The sequence below is a fragment of the Saccoglossus kowalevskii genome, chromosome 14 (assembly GCF_978046115.1).
Source record: "Saccoglossus kowalevskii chromosome 14, keSacKowa6.1, whole genome shotgun sequence".
Classification (NCBI taxonomy): Eukaryota; Metazoa; Hemichordata; class Enteropneusta; family Harrimaniidae; genus Saccoglossus; species Saccoglossus kowalevskii.
In genome coordinates, this window is record NC_140654.1 from 9,969,397 (window position 1) to 9,993,549 (window position 24,153).

General features: G+C 33.9%; 1 protein-coding gene across 2 annotated transcripts in view; it reads left to right on the forward strand.

The window, feature by feature from the left end:
* Nucleotides 1–1,857: 1,857 nt before the first annotated feature.
* Nucleotides 1,858–24,153, forward strand: part of LOC100375042 (ATP-dependent 6-phosphofructokinase, muscle type-like) — a 59,593-nt gene continuing 37,297 nt past the window's right edge. For both annotated transcript variants that reach the window (XM_085507891.1, XM_085507892.1), the window contains exons 1-6: nucleotides 1,858–2,188; nucleotides 7,337–7,410; nucleotides 19,038–19,115; nucleotides 19,800–19,989; nucleotides 22,132–22,187; nucleotides 23,142–23,251. In XM_085507891.1, coding sequence (XP_085364017.1) covers nucleotides 1,960–2,188; nucleotides 7,337–7,410; nucleotides 19,038–19,115; nucleotides 19,800–19,989; nucleotides 22,132–22,187; nucleotides 23,142–23,251 — 737 coding nt within the window. In that variant the 5' untranslated portion in view covers nucleotides 1,858–1,959. The remainder of the gene's footprint in view (nucleotides 2,189–7,336; nucleotides 7,411–19,037; nucleotides 19,116–19,799; nucleotides 19,990–22,131; nucleotides 22,188–23,141; nucleotides 23,252–24,153) is intronic.

Sequence of the window (24,153 nt, forward strand, 5' to 3'; positions counted from 1 at the left end):
TTTGAAGATGAAAACTGCTGCTTTATGGAAGAGCAAAGTTCAATGTCATTGGCAGAGTAATGACTTCGGACTTTTCATTCGGGTTTATACAACACTTACTTGTTACTATCAAGAAGATTTAATGTCTTGTTTGTATTTGCACAATGTGAATGAGGGGTTTATTGTCAAAATATACACAGGTGCTTGTATGCCTATTGAAACTATACAAAAATCGACCAATGCACATCCGTTTCATGTGTTAAAATTGCGATGTTCTCATGGAATTGTTAAATCTTGGTATCATTCCCAACTGTCACCAAACTGTACGTTTTGACGACTCATATGTACTTCTGGGACTTGTAATAATTTTCTGGAAACTGTACAGCAAATCACATATTTTTAGCTCCGATGTTGACTTTGTCGAGCGGAGCTTATCATATGAGTGATTGTCCGTCGTCGTCCGTCGTCCGTGTCAATGTTTTACTTTTTCGACTTCTTCTAGGAAACTACAAGCCTGAATGCTTTGATACTTGGTGTATATGTACCTCAGATTTGTCCATTTCATGATGATATCTTCAATTCTCTAATTTTGGTGAATATGTTGTCTTTTTTGGTAAAAAGTGATATTTTCGACTTCTTGTTAAAAACCGTAAGTCCAATTGCTTCAATATTACATATATAGGTACTACATGTGGATCACTCTTAGATTTGTTCATTTTGTAATGATATCTTTAATTCTCTAATTTTGGTGAATATTTTTGTCCCTTTTGGTAAAAAGTGATAATTTCAACTTCTTGTTAAAACCACAAGTCGAATTGCTTTGATATTACATATATAGCTACTACATGTGGACCTCTTTCAGATTTGTTAATTTCGTGGTGATATCTTCAATTATCTAATTTGATGATTATTTTTGTCATTTTTGGTGAAAAGTGATATTTGTGAATTCTTGTTGAAAGTTCCATTGCTTTGATACTATACATATTGTTCATTTTCTAATGATATCTTCTGTTCTTTCATTGAAATGTGCACTGCTAACAGCGGAGCTATCTCAGCCGACCGGCTGCTTGTCATTATTAATTGTTCATAGTTTTTCTAAATTTTAGTTTTTATTGTTCATAATTATTTACAGTAATAACATATTTTTCCGATTGTGTGCATGACAGCTTTGCCCACACACAATAAGACATGATGATATGTACGGATATGTGTGAGTATGATTCATGGATTAATAGGCCACTCCTTTGCTTCAATTTCTCTGGAAATATCACTTGCTGTTTATCATCCATATTTTGACAATGTGTCGATTGCGTATCTGGAAATTCTAACTACTATTTCGCAAAATTTGACCAGCTTTGCTTTTACCAGTCATTTAAGTAAACTCCCATATTGTCCTTCACAGTGAAGGTTAATGCAGATATATTGTAAACTACACAGAGGTAACACTACAATACACTTCCCTTTACATTCCCTTGTATTACATAACAATCTTTGAGCTGTGACAGTTATGGTTCTGCAACCATCACCAGTTCTCTTGTCTGTATTATTATTAAACAATTGTTGCCAGAGACATTTATTTTTTATGTGTTTTGAAAAACGAAAGTGTCGTTCGATGTACCTCTTGGTGGCGCTGTTAGACTCAATCGTTCAAGCGTGCACACGAAGTAGGTTCCAACTCGTCTCAAAGTTGTTTTTAAAAATATATCTTCTTTTCATTCAATCCATAATTACACATTTGTTTGTATGCTATTCTATATATTAATATAATATCTAAGCATATTTAATTGACAAACCTAAATTTACACGTATTTCGTCGAGCCTGGTAAAATATTGCTTGGAACGAGGATAGCAAATTCCCAAACCTTTGAACTCACTGGGGCAGCGTATCGAGTCGCGAAAAATCGATTAAGTACGATCCTGTTGCTGCATAAATTATTTTAGGTATTTTATATCCTTTGTGTAAAGCTTATCGGGGAATTGATGAGTACCGGTGGACTAAAGAGAGAACACAGCTCAGAACAGATGGCACAAGACACGAAACAAAGTCGCCGAGATTCCATGGGTAACCGGCGAGAATCGCAGGACAATCTGCCTAACGATGTCTGTGATACGGTGTACCGTTTTTCGAGCGACATGGGCCCTATTTTGGAAGGAGCTCCCGGTTCTGGACGCTGTATTGCTGTCTTTACGAGCGGTGGCGACTCGCAAGGTGCGTAGAAACAGCTAATTAGCAAGTCTAATTAACGAGAATGCACGACTTTCATGTTGAGTTGCACACTTGTATGTTGAATTGTGTCGCTTTCCTGTCATCGCCCGTGCTGTCTGGCGGTGATTTTGCACATTTAAAGTCTTTTTAAAATATCTGCGTATAAGCTCATCTTCTTATTGCTCAAATATATTAGACTAAACTATTTATTAGCTGTGTTGAGGAAATATTAAACAACGTTGTGCTATATAATATATAACACTAAGTTCACCGACATTGGACAATGGCAGTTACTTGTCAGAACGACAAAAACTGACAACCTGGACTTTTTTTAACAATCTTACTTTTATTATATTTTTTAAAAGTTTGTTTTATCGAGAATTTAAGCTTGTGCATAGTACATGATATATTTTTCGGTTATTTTATTCCAACTTAGTTCGTTCTTTGTGGATATTTGATAGTTCAACACTGGTCATGCACCATTGCCTGTTTTTGAAGGTCAGTGACCCTGAAGGGTCATTAATATACATACAGTTGTACAAGTGAAAGTAGATTATACCGGAAAAAAAGGATCTGTTCCTGGGATTTTCACAAAATATGGTGTGGTGGTGCTTCTTGAATTTGGCTGTTTTTTTATTTTTCGTTTTTATGACATTTTGTGTGATTGTCTACAGTGTTTATGAAAACAGAATTTTGGGGGGTATTTTTGAGATGCAGGAAAGTAATAATTAAATAATTCCAGCTCTGACATTCATCTGTTTTAATTATGTCCGCTGATCTTGGTCTATGTTGATCATTGATTATAATGTATTTGAAATGTAACTGGGACTTTAATATGTTTTGCTCATTCTTTTTTAACGTCATCTTGACAAAATCAAAACAAAAGACACAATGAACACCATTATTTTTTTCACCAAAACATTCTTCAATTTCTTTGCTAGTTTTGGACCAAATTGACAACTTTCCAATGCATGGTTAAGGTCTTGACCAAAAAATATTGAATAAATTTTTCCTTTTTTATTTAGTGAAGGATTGAAAAAAATTATCTTGTCATTCAAAGAGAGCTTTTGGTTAATACATGTATGGTTATATGCGGAATAACTGCCATGGTTTTCCCGAGGAAAATACAGCAAAAATTCCGAGCCAGTCTCCTACAACATCACATCAGGTGGAACAGATAGATTTCTCCATTTAAATTAAATAATTATCCTAGATCTAGGTGATGATCAAAATGCGTAATATATGAGCCAAGTCAGTGTGGTGTCAAGCTTTGGTTGGTATAGCTCACTTTGGCATGTTGCCAGAATTTGTAAATTCATACCAAGTTTGTTAGGCAAAGGTGCTTAGGTCAGCACAATACTTAAGATGAAATATAAATAATCCTGTATATTGCTTTCTTGCATGACATTAGTTATTAGTAAGATTGTAACCAGAAAAAAAAAGTAATAGTACGCTCATTGCTGTGGTGACATATTTTGACTCACACTCGTATTTATATCAGACTCTAAGTTTTAGAACTTGTACGTCTAGGGAGTAAAAGATACAGCACTTTATAAAAATCTTTGAATGTATGTTGGTTGCTTTCAACCTGTTCTTCATAATAAATAATGGAGTATGACAAATATCGAGCAGACCAATATGTGCTCGCTATATAGAACACATGATCATTTTTTAATTCAATGTTTACACGTACCTGCCCTTCTTTGCATTCTTGTTTATAAAACTAGGTACACTCCATGCTAAATTACTGTAAAATACTTTTAATTTATTTTCACTTGGAATTAATTTTCACTAAAGGAATGATTCAGTGAAAATAAAATCCAGCAAATATACCTTTTTTTCCTATATTTTACATTCAACTTGTCAAAAATCATTTTTCCATACAAAACACTCAAAGTCTTTTCAGCGAAAATTAATTCCAGCTAAAATGAAGTATTTTACAGTATTTTAAAACAAATGATCTTGGTTCAATATAAAATGTTTGTTGTAAAATCCAGAAACTGTTGTGGGGTAACTCATTTTGATGCATCGCTGATACTGGATGCCTGGCTGCCATTTTGTGCATATTTAAAGTTAGTCTTATGACTAACAAATCACCCTTAGCAACAATAAAAAAAACTATGTACAGACTGTACATGCACCATTGCAGTACTGCAGATAACAATGAGTTTAACAACTCACTCACCCAAATAACTGATTTATTTTGAAATATGTTTGTACCACCAACACCAGGGTTTGAACACTTGGTGAATAGACTCGGTCAGACATTTCTGTATATCATAAAAATTCCTTAAAACTGACACATAAAAATTAATTACCAATTTACACTAATATTATGAAAAATTTATTATTTTTGTGTTTGAACATCCTCTTGGAATACTATATCCAGTATGTAACTGGTACATTTCATTTACATTATTCTAGTCTGATGAATGTTTATCTGATTTAGCACTTTTGTCTAACATCCGTCAAAACCAGGTGCCATTTTATTTATAGATATCTTCTGAATACTGTAAAACACGTTGAAAAAGCAACATGCAATTTTTGCAAATTCGACTCAATGCAAGAATTAACAGAATCTTGATTGAGCTATCAACAATATCATTGTGAGAATATACTTCATTTTAAATTAGCGACATCTTGAATTAGTGAAATCAGGGTGTTTTACCATAACATTATGCTTAAAAATGGTGGCTAAAAATACCAACTTGAGGGAAAACTCTAATATGAAGTAAATGCTTGTTATATCATATTTTGTTGAAATGACAAACTACTAGAAAATATTGAAAAATAACATAACATCTTGATTTTCTCTAAGTACTTGTCAGGAGTGTATGCAATTTCTAATTGCATACTTGAGGTCAATAATAGAAAGAACAACGTTAATGAAACATGCATAAATTGAAGTACTATGATATAGATAACTTGAATATTAATACTAACAATATGGTATGATAAATCTAAAAATATTGTGTTACATTTTAGCAGGGATTTTTCTAGAAAAAAAATGCAAGAGGGAGCACTGCAACTCAGCGGCGTTCTCCCTACCAGGGTGTGGAGTTTTTGATAATTTTAAGTTAATTATGGCTTCCTTGGAGCCAAAATTACTATCAGACAGGTCACAGTTGAAAACTTGTGGCCACATGTGATCCCTGGTCAATCAGAATTTTGTGGTTGCCAGAGGATCTGCTCCCCAGGATAAGGGGGCACATGGCCATGGCATGAGGGCACTGCGCCCCTGTTCCCTTGTTTAAAAAAAATCCCTAGGAGAGCAGGAAACTAAGCAGTATTGAATGGACGGAATAAAAAAAAACTGTATACATGCTTCAAATTAGCCACACATATGCACCACAAATATATCTAATATCTGTGGTGCACATTTATTTTCTTTTGGCTGTCAAAACATTTTGATCAATCATGCATATCAAACAAAGATAATCTATAAAAATTATTTGAACATGCTTGTAGTCATCCATATTGCCTCTTTAATTATTTAAAAAATTTGGTGACCTTTCTGTTGGTAATTTCCAACTTATTACCTGGATGCTTCATTACAAAGTCCAGTGCTGGTCATTACCATGGCAACATTCCATTATGTGTGCTACTGAAATATCTAGTTTAGAGTTCAAAAGATTTATTTTTAGAATTGCTCTGGATTTATAAGATAAAAGATATGCTGGTTATGAGGAGACAGCTACATTTCTGATTTTAGTGATACTGTTCATTCCATAATTACTTGCACATTACCAGTATCATGTACAGCTTCTGACATTCATTTTACTGGCCTCTGGTAACTGGAATAATGATTTACTTGAGATCCCTGATATACAAACACTAGTCTAGCTCAATAGCCTTATATTATTATACTGTAAAATGACTAATTTTCACTGGGTTTAAATTTCACTGATTTACCATTTCAGGCATATTCAGTGGGTTTTAAATTCACGGTTTCGTCATTTAGATAATGTGTTCTATGCTAAATTGTACATATTCACTGTGTTTTAATTTAGTGCATTTTTCCAGTCAGGGAAATAAGCTAAATTAAAACCCAGTGAATAATTACCCCCTTTACAGTAGTTTCTTGGCACTGGCAACGAAGAATTTGCAAGATAAACAAAAATAGTTTTATTTATAGAATTATTTGTTTTAATTATTTCATTTGAGTACCTCGTCAGACTAAAATAGCTCTGTTGATATGCATAGTTTCAGATCATATTGGTGGGTAACTATTTGTGGCCAGTAATAGCTACCAAAACAGTGGCAATATAACAACCCTGGTGTGAATGGCTACTTTTTTATTTATTTATTAACACACAACATCCCCCGGAGGGGATGAAAAGGGTTACAAATCAGATATTAGTAAAAGAAAAATAACCACATAAAAAGTAAGGGAACAAAAAGGCATAAAAAAAAAAAAAAAAAGATAATAATTTGAATACAAGGAATGTATTACTGGCTTAGTTTATGTAGGTGCTGCTGTCTTGTATTAAAACAGTTTTTTAAATATTGCGCTAAAGGAATAGACATTTTCTCGTCACTTAGTAATGATATGAATTTATTTTCATTACTAAATTTGTCAAAATTTGGTATACGTTTATTAGCTACAATGTAAAGTTTTAATCTTATTTCATTGTAATGAGGACAATTTGTGACAAAATGTTGTTCATCTTCAACATGGTCATTGTCGCACTACTAGTAGTTGTAATTACTAACTTACTACATGTATGAACCCTCTCCCCCAAATGGCCAATAACATGACCAGGCTTTTATTTTATAAATTTTTTACTTGTACATCTTCTTAGAGGTTTTAAGACTTCAAATATACATGTCATGTAATTGCCTACATGCCCAACAATGCAAAATGCATGAATTCCTTGTATATTATTTAAACTTAGCATTGAAATGATATTTCCCTCTCAAGTCACAAGTAAAAGACAAGCATAATACATTGTATAATAATAATAATAATAATACAGTTTTATTACACCGTAATGAAATTACAAATTCATTTTTGGCTGAAAGTAATAAATATGAATATGAAACAAGTAAAATATTGTTATTTATAAAGTTACAAATCTTATTTTTCTTGAAATGTATATATCTGTAACAAATCCTGTCATATACTTATAGTTTTGTTTGACTCCTTTACAGGTATGAATGCTGCAGTTCGTGCAGTTGTTAGGATGGGTATATACGTTGGATTCAGAGTTTATTGTATCCATGAGGTAAGTATTTATTGCACAAAAGAGGTCAATTATTGACCCCTCTTAAACAGTTGTTAAATCTCTTGGTCTAGGCTTGCCAAGACAGCATACAGAAATGTAGTGTTTGTCTTTTGTTTCTTTATTGGTGACTAGTGTTTCAGTGTTTACATTATGTCTATATTGGGTCTTGATCACATGGAAGTATAGTATAAAAATTCAGTTGCAACTTCCTCAGGGAGTCACATACCACCTTTTTACTCATTCAATTATTAAATCTCACCAACTGAATGCTCTTGAATTCATTCCCTTTTGCATGCTGAAAATTAAATGATTAGTTTTAATAAAATCATTGGGTGTGCAGTGATTTATGCAGTCGTTATATTAGAAATTTGGACACTTTTCTGCTATACTCATTCCAAATCGCTATTATGATCTCATCAGAGTCAAACTATCAAATAAAATAAAAAACACAAAACAAACCATTATGTAAAATTTAAAAGAAATTAAAACTCATTTCTCAGTGTATCTTTACAAATAAGTGAATAAACATCCCGCTATGTTTAACGAGTATGTCAGCATCTGCTCTGTGTAGAGCTCTACATTAATTCAAAGGTTATTTTTTACTTGCCTAGGGCAAGTGCTTTAGTATTATTCAAACAGACAAAGAAGCTCTGTCATTTGAACTGAAGTACATAATTTATTACATAACTAAGCATGGAAGGTTATACATAATAGTCACTGCAGTGGTACCCACTGTGAAATACCATAAATAAAACTATAAACATTAAACAGATTTGTCAGTATTAAGAAACCCAACAGAAAATCATTTTTTTTTTCACATTAATGTAACTTAAAGATGCAATATGAATGAGAACACATATTTTTTAATGTTGTTTGATATTTCAAATTATCAGATTATGATTTATCATAAACTAACTAAGGTGGAGTTCTCATTGGACGAAATAAGCCATTGTCACTGGACGAAATAAGCCATTGTCACAACGTCTGCGTTTTTGACACCCTCGTAAAAGAGGTAGACCAGATCCTAAACGCCATTGCCTCACCGGCTCTTGCACAACGCAATGTGCCATGTGAGCACAATAAGACTGCCAAATGCCCTCTATCGCCGACTTATTTTTGCTTGTCATTACACAAGATGGTTACACGTCAAACTGGTCAGATGAAGAAACAAGATTACTGATATCTGTATATCCCCGTTGTCAAGTTCAAATCGCCCGGGTTGCTCTGTCTATTGTTGCGTTATTCATACAGTACACGTGAATAGCGTAAACATGAACCAATCATTTCTCAGTCTTTCTCGACTTAACAAGTTGCCAATTTCTCTCGAAATCTTGATAATCGTTCGTCGTTGTCTACTTCTCAAGCATAAACACACACGAAAAAACAAATGCATTTACCAGAGGGGACGCCATTTTGTCGACTGACCTTTCCATTTGTTTATTGACCTTTCCATGTTATGATTCGTTGAGGGTGCAAAACACTGATGTTTTACTAAGTGAGAACGCGAGCAGTCAATTCAGCAGATTATCTAATATTTGCACAAAAAAAAACAAACAGTTTTAACACCAGCGTTTTTTTAGACGTGTGAGAACGTCACTTAACAATGCTGTGTTTTAAGGACACGCATCATTTTGATGTCAGGTAATTTATTAACATGCAGTATAAAATAACAATACATGTATTAAACATTGCATGTTCTCATATTTAAGTCACAAGATGGCTCCAACCAATTGCTTCCTACTTTCAGCAATATATAATATAAGGCTTTACCATTCACAACAGAGTCAGAACAGGACATTGTTTACTACATGTATGTTTCAACTCCTACATGTTTCAAAGAATTGTATTAAATGAAATCGGCTAAAAAAAATTACCTGTATTATGATTGTTGATTTATGGTTGATTTATGGTGTTTGAAATTTTCAAAAAAAATATTTCAAGTGTTTCTTCATATCAAATGTGAACTAGTCTTGCAAGATGCATGCTTAGTGGATGCAAATCTCTAAATTCCTCAAGTTGAATTCTACATGATATAGTAAACGCTATTAATAACCTAAATATTACAATTTGACTCGTACAGCTGTACATGTACAACCTCCCCCTCCCATACACGCACACCTCCACACACGAGGAAAAAACCTTGCCTTTCTGCAAGAATATCATCCATGCTGCACATAACTATGTCTAGCATTAAACTTACATAAGTACATTTTTGTCAGGAGAATGAACTTCAAGTATGCCTGATTAATTATTAAATCACATAACAAAATACTGCAAATATATAAATCAGCATGTGGTAGCAGTAACTTGCCTCTTTTGGTCTTTATTGTTTGGTGGCCTTCATATTCTGTGACATTTACAATGCATGTACATGTACACCCAGGCCTCACACTGTGATAATGTACTCTCTCTATTTATGACACACTCAATATTGTAAACTGAACTTTATTTGGCATCAAGGGGGGCTGTGCAAGCTTGATAGCATGGCCATAATACTTATCAAGCCTATGAGGGATATGCATGTACCATATGTGCTCTTGGACTATTAGTAGCATTTACGCCGACCTAAATTAAGTTTCTATGATCAAAATAATTTTTAAATTATTCGATACAAGTGATTTTAGATTTATACATGCATGTGCTTCTATTGGAAATGTTTTTGTCGAGCAAAAATGGTACCATATTTGCTTGATTTGTTTGTTTGTTTGTCAATGGCTATTAAATGTCACTGGCCTGTTAAAGTTAGCTTGAATTGATCAGTTCGGCATAAAATACCTAATTGCATAGCATCACATCTTCGTTTTGCTATTGAAAAAGAGGCAACGCTCGAAACATCTAGCTATTAGTCCTCGTTCGGACGAAGTCCAAAAACGAGGACTTATAATTCGGTCTCCGTCTGTTCGTGCGTCCGTCCGGTGTCGTATCTCAGAATCCCTTGGACCGATTCCGTTCATTCTTTGCATGTGCCTAGTACTTTATGTGAGACATATGCACATGCAGTGGTTTAAGGATTCGATTCAAAATGGCCGACTGGCAGTCATCTTGTTTTTTGAAAATGTTGTATTTTGGACATGCTTTGTCAGTTGTCATTCAAACTTGGTACATAGATCATACATGTTATGATACATGTCTATGACGATTTATTTCGCAATTGGATCAAAGATGGTCGACTGGCAGGCAACTTGTTTTGTTTTTTTTATGCGGTATCTTGGACGTGCTCTGTTAGTTTTCATTCAAATTTGACACCTACATGTACTTTATACATGTTAGGATGCATGTCCATGACAATTTGTTTCAAAATCTGGTCAAGGATGGCCGATTGACAGCCAACTGACTTTTTGGCCTTATGACTATATTTCCACAATTTGTGTGCCATTTTCATTCGTATTTGGCACATACATCATACATATCAGTGTGTTTCATAATCAGATCAAAGATGTTTTTATTTTGGCCATATTACTATGACACGAAACGCGTGTTTTGATGTAAATAAACAATCTGTTGTATACGCCACTTGGAACTCAAGTTTCAAGGACACGCTCGCGACAACCCCTCCGCTTTATTATGACGAGCACAAAGAGAGCTTAACGGGGACTGTGTCATTTTCAATGACTTGTTTTGATTAGTTACTTTAATAGGACAACAATTACTAAATATTATTATACATGTGTATATCATATTTATCGACCCAAGCAGCCTTTGTACATTTGTATTTAGTCCCAGTTTGGACGCAGTCCAAAAATGGGGGCTTATGGATTGACCTCTGTGCATCCATGCATGTGTGTGTGCATCCGGACCTGTATCTTAGACATGCCTGGACCAATTACATTCAAACTTCACACATACATCATACATAATATTATACATATGCACATCAATTTGTTTCACCATCTGATTCAAGATGGCTGAATAGCAGCCCTTTTTGTACTGAAAAAATCATCAAAATCAAGCATGTTCCTATAGTATTAGACCATCGTGCCTGGATACAACTTACAATGTACTCCTCACAAATTTCCACTGGTGACTACTGGTATCTCATGCATAACGTGTGTACCTCCACAGTGTCGCGTAATATCGCGTAGTTACATATTGCCAAATTTTTGTTGTACATGCTGCCTAAAGGTTATCTGGAGCTTCCAGGTTGATATATAATCCGATAAATGGTAAAAATAGCTCATTTTGTTGTGGTAAAAATAGATCATGATGGCAAGCGTGTGTGCATTTTAATAATTTGAGTCTCTTCTAAAAATCTACTGAAATCAAAAAATCTGAGCAAATACATGCATCATGTACAAGTAGAATCGGCAAAATTAACATACTGTAAAATACGTTATTTTCGTTTCGAATTAATTTTCGCTATTTTCGATGAAGGAATGATTCAGTGAAAGTAAAATATACTTTTTTTCCTATTTTTTACAAGTTGAAAATAAATTTCATACAAAACACCCAAAAAGTCATTTCAGCAAAAATTTATTCCAGCTAAAATAAAGTATTTTACAGTACATGTATAAGACATGCACAATGACATATTTGTATTTAGTGTTATTTCTGCAGTACCGATAGTTCCATTTGGTAGTTTCACTTTTCTGGACTGTGGAAATATGCTTGTGATAAATGTATAATCCTGTGATATTTTCTCTTAGGTTGCCGTCAGCAGATACACTTGTGATTGCTGCCAGAGTAGCATCAATCCTTGCCTACAGCTCAGATTAATACAAAACTCTGGCAGCAATCACTCATCACTGCTGATATCAACCTAAGCAAAAATATCTTGGGATTACCGGTATATACCGGCGTTCCACAGCAGCGCGCACAGAGCCCATAGAAATGCATGGTACAGTGGTGCGCGTCTTAGCAACGTGAAACGTCTGTGACGTAGCTCCGCCCCCGAGGATACCTGATGTGTGGCATATTAATGGTTTGATGTATCTGCCCAATGATGGGAGATTGCAGTCAGCTGCTCACTCATCACTGAAAAAAAACACTACACTTTGCCCCCTTGCCAGGCTTGCAACATTCCTATTTGGGAGAATGGTGTCCTTTTGAGGGGATCTTAAGCCGACAGCCCTGCATACTGTTCCTGTCCTTGGTGCACTTACAAAAAATTCAATTCTTGCCACAAAGAATAGCAGTTTCCATAAAAAAACTGACGTATTCCTCTCAAAACATGTGTATGCTTTGTTGTACTGTACTTCATTTCAGAGTTTGACAGGAAATGATAGTATACTGTATTAAGTGGGTAATATGCATCTTCAATTCGATAAATATTGGCTAAATAATTATAAAAATATAAAATAAATAGATTGTATATGTATAAAGCTTAATTAATAGCTATTCGATTTATTATTGCTAATTTTGTTTTTGTTTAGAGACCAAAATAATGACTAATAAAAACTATTTTTTTTAGTTTTACTCAACTCAAAAAAATGCATTTTCAGGAGGACATGTACCATCTCATTATTTTCTAGACAAATATTTTGTCAAATGTATACAATTGTGATCCATAAAAAATATTCAAACTTTCATAAAAATACTGTCTATGAAGACCATTTTAATAAAGTCCTGTGGGTGGTTGCTATACATAGGTTTAACTGTTAGCCTGGAATCCAGCCAGGGATTTTCATTCACATTTTGTTCATGTACATTGTAGTATGACCTGAGTGTAACTACAGTCGGATTTAACTAGCTTTTGAGCTGCCTTAGAATGCTTTCAAAACTGTCACATATGTGAATTATGCAGAGTAATCTGCCTATTGAATAAGTTCTAAATAAGAAATATCGGTAAATACTGGTACTACATGTACAAAGAATAAGTTGGAATTATTGATGACAATGGTACTCCTTTAAAATTTATAAGTATTTATAAGAAGGCAAAGCCAGCTGAGACGCACCTTGGAAGTTAAGCTACATCCTCGCTGTATTGTACATTTATAATATGCATACATGTACGTACATATACATACCGTAGTTGTCAGAGTATAAACCCCTGCTCGAGTATAAGCCCCCCAGCCTCCAAATTTACAGAATTTTACAACAAGTCATTTATCCAATTATAAGTTATAACTTTTATCTGTTTATCAGCCCCCCCCCCCCAATTTTTCGTCAATTTGCAGTTTTCCCCGAGGGGTTTATACTCGGACAACTATGGTATACATGTTCATGATAATTCAAATTATGATCAAATCAAAGACTACAGACTTAAAGCCATTTTGTCTTTCAGGCATATTATTAAGCCATGTTCAGTAAAATGGAGAATTGTTTTTTTCGTTTTGGTCATACAAAATTAACCTTTAATTGCATTGGATAGTTCTGTAAAAAGTGAGGCACACTCTTGCAATAATTTCTATATCATTCTTTGCCTTGATGGGACCATGTTTTGGTAAACGTATTCCATTTTTAAAACATGCACTTAATTCCAAACTGATTTCCATTTGGTACAAATACTATTTGATTTGTAGCAGAAATCATACAAAATATGTACTAGTACACATATGTGCTTTTATTATAGAAATACTGTAAATTGACTAATTTTCACTGGGTTTAAATTTCACTGATTTACCATTTCAGGCATATTCAGTAGGTTTTAAATTCACGGTTTCGTCATTTAGATAATGTGTTCTATGCTAAATTTTACATATTCACTGTTTTAATTTAGTGCATTTTTCCAGTCAGTGAAATAAGCAAAATTAAAACCCTGTGAATAATTACCCTCCTTTACAGTATATAGTCCTAGAATGATGCATTCAAGGAATTTTTACTGAATTAATATTAATAATTGAAATAAATGAAACACTGTTTTGACAGATTTACATTCATTTCATTTTATAGCTCCGCTGTCGACTTTGTCGAGCGGAGCTTATCATATGAGTGATTGTCCTCGTTGTCCGTGTCAATGTTTTACTTTCTCGACTTCTTGAAAACAACAAGCCTGAATGCTTTGATACTTGGTGTATATGTACCTTAGGTAGACCTCTCTCAGATTTGTTCATTTCGTGATGATATCTTCAATTCTCTAATTTTGGTGAATATTTTTGTCATTTTTAGTAAAAAGTGATATTTTCGACTTCTTGTTAAAAACCACAAGTCCAATTGCTTTGATATTAAATATATAGGTACTACATGTGGACCACTCTCAAATTTGTTCACTTTGTAATGATATCTTTAATTCTCTAATTTTGGTGAATATTTTTGTCATTTTTGGTTAAAAGTGATATTTTTGACTTCTTGTTAAAAACCACAAGTCCAATTGCTTTGATATTACATATATAGGTACTACATGTGGACCACTCTCAAATTTGTTCATTTCATGATGATATCTTTAATTGTGAAAGTGATATTTTCTTCTTGTTAAAAACCACAATCATTTATGGTGAAAAATGATATTTTTGAACTCTTGTTGAAAACGACAAGTCCCATTGCATTGATACTATGCATATTGTTCATTTTCTAATGATATCTTCTGTTCTTTAATTGAAATGTACATTGCTAACAGCGGAGCTACATGTATCTCAGCCAAGAGGTGGCTTGTTTATTACATTATAATCAGCCCATTAATTAATTAAGGTTTACTAATGAACGATTATTGACCCCCTGGATACAACTTAGTTACCGTAAAAGTCCTAATATTAACTCCAGTTTACATATATTACAATGTATCAATTTAAAAATTGAGGTCAAAAGCTCAAGTTTGGGGTGTGGTTTATATTATGTGCATATTGTAATCACTAAATGGGCATTTTTCCCCACAACATATGCACAAAACAAACAGTACATCTTATTATCTTCTGAGTACTGTGAAATACTTTATTTTAGCTGGAATTACAATTTTCGCTGAAAAGGCTTTTTTGGCGTTTTGTATGGAGTTCATTTTCACTGATTTTTGACGAGTTGAATGTGAAATATAGGAAAAAAAGTATATTCGCTGGATTTTATTTTCACGGAATCATCCCTCCAGCAAGTGAAAATAAAGTATTCTACAGTAGGTGTTAGGGGAAATTGTTCTCGATTGTACAAATGTACAGCAACTTTAAATACATACATATCAAGCTCTGAAAGATAATTATAAGATATGATTTTGTGTACACTTCACCTGTGACTGTAATTACCCCCGGTAGCATACAGAATTAGTCAGGAGTGACTTAAAATTTTAAAATGTTTTGAGCTGTTGCCTGGTGCAACAAACACATGAAATAAAATTGCATATCATTATTTCAATGGGCTTCAACTTTCAAGTTTCCAAAATTAGGTTAGCCTAATTGAAATTGTGAAGGAAATATCTGACTATTCAAAGTTAACAATAGAATGCATTATTTCCGTTCACAAGTCAGTGAATACAAAGCAAAGTCAATGTCCCAGCAACATCAAATCTGCTAGCATTAAACCTGGCGAATATTGCATTTTATTGGAGCCACTTATTTTCACTGGCTTTTCTTCTATTGAATGTTTCCAAAGTTGCATGTACCATAAAAACTCAAACACATTTTAATAATAATTTGTTCTTAGAAACAGTTGGGTTTTTAGAATAAAAAATTTTTTGACTTAAAGCAGGTGGGTCACCACCTGCGCACGCACAGGAATTGAGTTCCAAACGATCATAACAACACGCGCTAAAAACGCAAAGGCTAGATGCTTGTTTGTATACAATGGCACACTATGTCTATCCAACGCATGTGGTGACTCCTCCGCTTTTCCGATGTTTCATAGCCCAAAAAAAAAGAGATACAACCGAGTTAGTGCCTTATTGAAGACATGAGTAGGTAAAATACATTTCATCTTTTAATGAAGTCTGCTAAAACTCTCTATACTAATTTTACCCTTTTAAAAAGTGTGAATTGAACTTCATGCACTGAAATAAAACCCTATGACTGATGTTTTGACTTTGGAATTCATTTCTGCGACAGGCAATGCATTCTTTGTGGTCACCAATATTCGTAAGATATCAGAAACATGTTGGCAGTGCCACACACTATTCTTATTGGTTAATGTTATTTTTGACATTAGGTCAAAGGGCATTGGCAGGTCAACTTATGTCTGAAAAAAAAAAAGTGGAGCTCAATCAACCAATCAGTCGAGTATAATAAAACACTACCTCATGATGCCTTGAGAGATGCATGTATATTTTGTAGCAAACTAAAGACACTTTTTGTATCAAACCAAGACTGAATAATGAGCATCATTGTTAGAAAAGTATAATGCAAGTTATTTTTGTGTGTATGTCTATGGAATAGATGTTTATGTATTTTTCACTGTGCATAACACTACTTACCCTACCTCAACAATGTTTGTTCTCTGTATTGAAGCTAAATTAGTGTTGAACCATAAGTGCAGAAAATAAATTCATGAAGGATAAAATGTTAGAGTACCAACAAAAAAAAACAATGACTCGATCAAAATTTTATAAAGTATAACAAATTTCGAAAAATCTACAAAATAAATGTTGAATTTTAAGAGGGTGAAATTTTAAAGTTTTCCCTGGTGCTCTGTCTAAATCGGCCTGTGAACATTAAACAGTGATGTCAGCGTAAGTGCTTTGAGTGTAACAGATGCATTATTTGTTCCTGCTGGTATTAGTTTCTATTGTACAGCAAATCAGGTCAATTACTGACATCTCCTACAATGATCATGTAATCAGATATTCAATTCTCTACTGCATGGTATTTCATTGTCTAAATATCCACATTTGGTCATACATGTGTAGTGTATTTTTAGTCACAGCAATTTAACCTTCCTTAGTGGTTCTTTCTGCAATATACTGTTACATTGACCAGTTGTTGCTAATGGCAACGTTTAGCACATTGTGCATGCATTTTTAACTGGCAATACATTTGTATATACTATCGGAAATAAGTGGCTCACTATAGTCACATACATCATTTTGGACAAAGTAGTCCACCCTGTTTAGACTCATTTGAGTGTAGATTTATGCTGGAATGAGCGAGTCTACAGTGTAATGTGCCTCAAAAATCACGAGCGACGAGGCAGGGGTCCAGCAAGGGCTAGCCCAGTGAACAGGATCGCGCAGTGAAAAACTAGCTTTGAATTTGCATAGGTGCGCCGGATTAAAAGAGGCTAGCCCTTTGAAAAGAGTGCGCCATGGTGTTAGCAAAGCGACGTACTGTTTTTTTTGGAAAGTTAATGTTCTGTTGTACATGTATCAGAAAACATATGGTGTTTTTTAAATTCACTGAAATGTTATATTAGTGAACTGCGGAAGGATACATATTGGCAACTCTATCACAGCCAGTAGTTAGGTACTTTACATGTATATTATTATACATACTGTAAAAGAGTAAATTATTCACCGGGTTTTAAATTTGCTTATTTCGCTGACTGGAAAATGCGCTAAATTAAAACCCAGTGAATATGTAAAATTTAGCTTAGAACACCTATGATAAAACTGTGAATTTAAAACCCACTGAATATGCCTGAAATGGTAAATCAGCGAAATTTAAATCCAGTGAAAATTAGTCATTTTACAGTAGCAGACAGTGTTGTTTCTGAGGGCAGATCACAACTTGCAGAGAAAAAATTTAATGCGTTTTTGTACACTGTACACATGCTAGAATTTCTTTGTTAATTTGGTGTCAAGTAGACATAATTTCCATTGGTTACAGGTGTTGATGAACAAAAATATGGAGGTTTCTTTTGTGAAAGCTGACGACAATTGACATACGGTTCTTTCAAAAATTAAATTACACAAAAATATATTTGACTAATTACCATAGCATCTTAGTATTTATGATCAGACTGTAAACGCATTAATTATTTGCTGGTGTTTAATTTTACTATTTTTGCCGATAAGTAAAATTTATTAAATTCATGTTAATATGTAGAATTAAAATAAAACTTATTGTTCCCGTGCAAAGTTAGTAAACATTTAAAGCCCAGTTAAACATCAACAGAGGGAAATTAAATATCAGTGAAAATAAATGGTTTTACAGTATGTATTACAATGCAAAGTACAGGTTTAATGGACTATATACATTTAATGTGACACATACAGACAGAATACATTTATTTACTTTGAATATCGCAGTCTGTGAAGAGGATGGCAGTCTGTCAATATTTACCAGATTACAGCACTACTGTAAACATTTAGTATCAAACTATATCTAACTTCAAACTATTCAAGATAAATGATATTTGGTACATCAAGGAGTGCTTTAAAAGCATTAAGGATGCTTGCAACTTGCTTCAGTCTAAGATGCATGGGATAGAATTAAAATAAATTTTAATGATTGTTGTACGAACGCGTAAATGTATTTACCAGTAGATAAAGAAATTAACTTATTCTTTTTTAAATGGAATAAACATATCTTGGCTATTAATTCACACATGGGACCCTACAAATCTATTGTAGGGTCTGTGATACCTTAAAGTGAGAGGGTCGTCACCTGCGCACTTGCGGGGATCGAGTCCCAAGAGACTAGAACAACACGCGCTAAAAACGCAAAGGCTCATGGGTAGACACTTGTTTGTAAACAATGACACGCTATGGCCATCTGATGCATCCTCAGGTTACGACTCCCCCCGCTGTAACCTAATTTTTGGATTGACTCATCAGCAATATTCCACGGTATTCCACTGTAAATCAGTCTAAACTGACATGTTTGTTTGCGTACAACTAGGGCTACCAAGGTATGGTTGATGGAGGTGAGAATATACGTGAAATGGGATGGGCAGATGTTTCCGGTATCATACAGCTGGTAAGTTAAACTCTTCAAATCCTGTGTTTTGAATGTTTTCTTTCTGTATGTAGTAATCTTCACAGAAAGAAATTTAGCCTCCCTGCTAGGTATTTTATTCATGACTGTCATACACAGCTTTGATCTAGTATCCAGGGTTCATTCCAGGATTTGGTCACCATGGGATATTATCCTGCAAGGATTTGAAATGTAAAATAGGTTTTTTGCTTATTTAAAAAAAAAATCTGCCTTATGAAAAATGAAGCATGCATACAAAATCATGTCAAATCATGGTCTCCACAATACAATGTACATGATAACTCAAAAAAGAAAGATTTACCGGTAAATTGTGTGAAAATTTGGAAATTACTGCCAAAAATGAACTCTGCATATCCCATAAATATAAGTGTTTAATTTTGTTTACAGTGCATACCAAAATCAGGAGTTTTGGTAATTGAAATAATTCCAGGGTTTTCGCAATAACTTTAGTGTTCAATAGTCACTCCTGTTTAATGGAATTTTCACTACTACAAAATTCTTCCTTTGTCCTCTCTTCACAGAGTCTTGTCTTGTAATCTCCAGTAATCACATTATTTAACCTTTTTCTGGTCAAGTATATGTTAAAGTACATGTGACTGGCAGGATAAAGGTTGTATTTTTCCACTGGTTGTATTTACTGATTTAATACATGTTCACATTACATAGGGAGGTACAGTGATTGGAAGTGCCAGGTGCAAAGACTTCCGTGAGAGAGAAGGACGTAAGAAAGCTTGTCTCAATCTTGTAAGGCGTGGTATTAGTAATCTGGTAGTTATTGGTGGAGATGGCAGTTTGACTGGTGCTAATTTGTTTAAAAAGGAATGGTCTGAGCTTATAGGTGAACTCAAACAAGAAGGTAATGTATTAATGTAAATGGGTTATTTTGTGAGATGACACACCAGCTTTTTTACTGACTGGTATATTGGGGTGTGGTAGTGTACATGTAATCCCCAACCAAGATTGGTGCATAATCTGCATGTGAATGACTAATTTGCATATTGATTATAGCTAATTAGTGTGTCAGAGTATGAGGTTGTTACAGGACTAATGCTAAGTTTGCATAGACAACTTACCTGGAAGTAGCGAGACTAAAAACACTCCTGCTTTGTCATGGCTGAAAAAAAACAACATATCAGTTGGCTTTAGTCGATAGAAGGGAATTTTATTTTTGATGTTGATTGGCACACCCAGAAGCACAATATCACGCGTGCAAGTTTATGTTACACCCAAAAACGTCATGTGCACACATGCGAAATGCTGTATCTTCAACTTCTGGGAAAGTCGTTGTATAGCTTAGTATGTCATGTGATGTAACCATATACTGTCTGTGTACATTACAATATCTCTAAATCTAGCAACCTCAAAAATTTAGCGAACTATTTTATAAATAATGAAAATTATTTTAAATAATTAGAATTAAAATATTGTTTGCCATTTTCAGTTTTTTTTACAAAATTTCAAAATACCTTGTACAAATCACAAATATCATTCCTTGTCATAATATGCAAGTTTGTTATTCGTTGCTACCATCTGCATAGCTGATGAAGCAAAGGAGCGCTTACTTTCACAGTGTGTAGGACAGTCAGTGCTGTGTTGTAATGTTAATACAAAGAATACAGAAGGTCAGTAGGTTTTGGCATGTACACTGTTTACTGCTAGATGGCCTGCACTTATCTACATGTAGTTTGTGGGATTACATGTATGCATGCATGCCATGTGCTTGGAAAAACAGGGCATGCATAGCATCTTAACTAGGGATGTACTAAATGATGTAGAAGGGGAAATATTCATTAGGTTTAATTTTAGTGGATTTGACAATGCCAGAATATCCAGTGTTTTTAAATTCACTGGTTTGTGAAGGAAACAATACATTCTGTTGTTAACATTCTATTGTTAACATTCTATTAACATTCTATTGTTAACATTCTATTAACATTCTATTGTTAACATTCTGTTAATATTCTATTGTTAAGCTAATTCATTGAGTTTTAATTTAGCACATTCAAGCTATCAGTGAAATATACAAAAATAAAACTTTTCTAATAATTGAGCTCTATACAGTATATTGGTACCTTGATTGGCTCTTCCCTTCTACTGTAATGATGTATAAATAACTAGTTACCTGTCACTACTGAATCACACAGTATGATAATTGAAAAAAAATAGTAAACTCTTGAAAACAAAGCAAGTTTTTTTTCCCCCCAACATGTTTATCTTTACAAATGATGGTTTCAATATAGATGTTAAAAAATACTTCCAAGTTTGGCATCATGATTTGTTTTCTGACATCGGTGGGTCAGCATAGCTAATTTGCATAAAATAATTCTTTAAATTGTTTCAAAAATTTGCTACATGATGGTGGGGCTCTCGGAAACATTTTTGAACTTTTATAGGTATAAATAAATAAATCAATAAATAACTTGATATGAATAGTAAGTAGAAAGGATAAATGCGATGATCAATGACATTGATGTACATCAAAAAAAATATTGAGTCATCATATGCCTCACTTTTGAGGCCCTTGACTAAATGAAGCAATTAATTTAAGCATTGCTGATGTATACCTCAATAGTATGGTTTGCACTGCCTTCCAATCATGAAGTATTACATCTACGAAACTCATTTGCATGTTCACTTGAATTCCTGAAATGTTGCCTGGCAGAAAGATAGTTTGTAAATTAATTATTAATGAGAGTAACTTTGCAGACTTTCAAGGTATTGACTCCAAACTGTGTTATTATATATGTACATGTATGTTTGCATTCAGTGTGAATTCCACTCCTTTTCAGTTTGTATATTACAAATTTAGATAAATTTTAAAAACAGTGTGACCCCTCATAATTATTGAAACAGTTACTATACTGTTAATTTTAAAAATCATAATTATTAAAGTAAAAAACTGATAATTGATAGTTATTATTTATTGAATCTTCTACAAATAACACATCCTACATAAATGTTTCTATTATATTTATACATATATTTTTTTGTCTTTCAGATGCAGTGACAGATGAAGACATAAAAAAGTGCAGTCATTTGAACATTGTTGGAATGGTAAGTATATTATGTATAATCATCCAGAAGTTGCAATTCTACCTTAATTTTGGAAATCTAGACACTGTTCTTCTCATAATAGTTTTATCAGCACTTAAACTACAGCAACAATTTTTTAGTCCCTGTTCGGATGCAGCACAAAAACGGCAGCCATTTCTGTGCTAAAAAAATCATCAAAAATCAAGCATTTCTGGCATTCCAGAATTTGATCAGATGTCAATCATTTAATGTTAAAAATCATCATAATCAACCATCATATTCTGGATCCATACTTCTGACATGACAAATTTTACTTATTCATTTCACATCATGTCATATTTATACAGATTTTTTAGATGTTTAGATGTTATACCAGATCATTTTTCCTTTTTTTTTTTTTTCTTAGTTTTTTTTTTCCTTTTTTTTTTTCCATTATGTGATGTAATATTTTGTGTTGTATGTCCATTATTGAAACGAAATAAAAATATTGTTTAAATAAAAAAAAAAAAAAATATTTATACAGATTTTTTGGTTTGACGATCCCATTCGGAATGGCCAAATGGTCATTTTGTTTTAATTAATGCTGTTCCAGAGCATTATCTCTCAATCAGTACTCCTTTGAAGATCAGATTCAAGATGACTGATTGTCAACCATTTTAATGTTGAAAAATCATCATAATCAAGCATCAGCTTCTGGATCCATATCTTTGACATATTTATGTTCCAACTATAATACTATAAACAAAACTATATATCTTAACTTTGATGACTAACGGGGACTGTGCCATGCATGGCTTGTTTTTGGGTTTATTGACATGAAAAAGATGTTGCTGTTGGTTTACGCTCGATACATGTACATGTCGGTCCTGGTTGGTTGGTTGGTTGGTCCGGGTTGGTGTCCGAGTTGGTAGGTCCCAGGTTGTCAAGTTCTGTTTGGTAGTTATTGCTATTGTTATTTGTTATTGTTCTTTGTAGGTTGGCTCTATTGATAATGACTTTTGTGGTACTGATATGACTATTGGTACAGACTCTGCATTGCATCGTATTATAGAGGCAGTGGATGCTATAAGTACAACAGCACAAAGGTATGTACTGAGAGTGGAGAGTAGAAAGCTATTAGAGGAGCAAAAACAAGGAGCACTCTTTGTTTGTAAAATTTATTTTATCTGAACAGACTAGCCTTGAAACAACTAGAGCTGATTTTCAAAACTTAAGGACTCCATACCTTACTCGCAGTTACTCCGGGTACGTCGTATTTGCAGCGATGATACTGATTTCCGTAACCAGGCGAGGATTTTATGTGATTATTTCAGAAAACGGGGTTATCCTCGTAATGTCACTGGGAAAGCATTGGCCAAGGTTGTGTCAATGTCAAGAACTGATTGTATTGGTTCTACGGTTTCCCGTGACAATCAGGATCGTGTAATTTTGGCACTTACGTACCATCCTTTAAATGTCAGGATTAAAAACATTATGTACAAACATTTTCACATTTTACAGACCAGTGAGGAGACAAGTTCTACGTTTCCACTAATGCCTACTACTGCCTGGCGCCGTGACACTAATTTAAGGAGGTTATTGGTGCATACGGGTGAAAGGGGAGACCCTGAGAAATATGGTTCTGTCCCGTGTAATCGTCCTAGGTGTAATACTTGTCCTTTTATTACAGACACTAATCGTATATTTGGTCCCAAGGGAGATGTTGAGGTCAAATATCCGTTCAGTTGTATCACTATGAATGTTGTATATTGCATTTCATGTATTAGATGCGGGAAACTTTATATTGGTTCTACAGTTCGTCGACTGGGTGATCGGTTTGCTGAGCATCTACGGCAAACTAGACAGAAAAATCGTTATTATCCGGTTTCACTTCATTTTAATTCTAGTGGACATAATATTACAGATATGTCTATTTCTGGTGTATGTGTTGTCAATGGCGACGAAAATCAGCTCAGGCGTGTCGAGGAGGAAACTATATTCCGCCTTG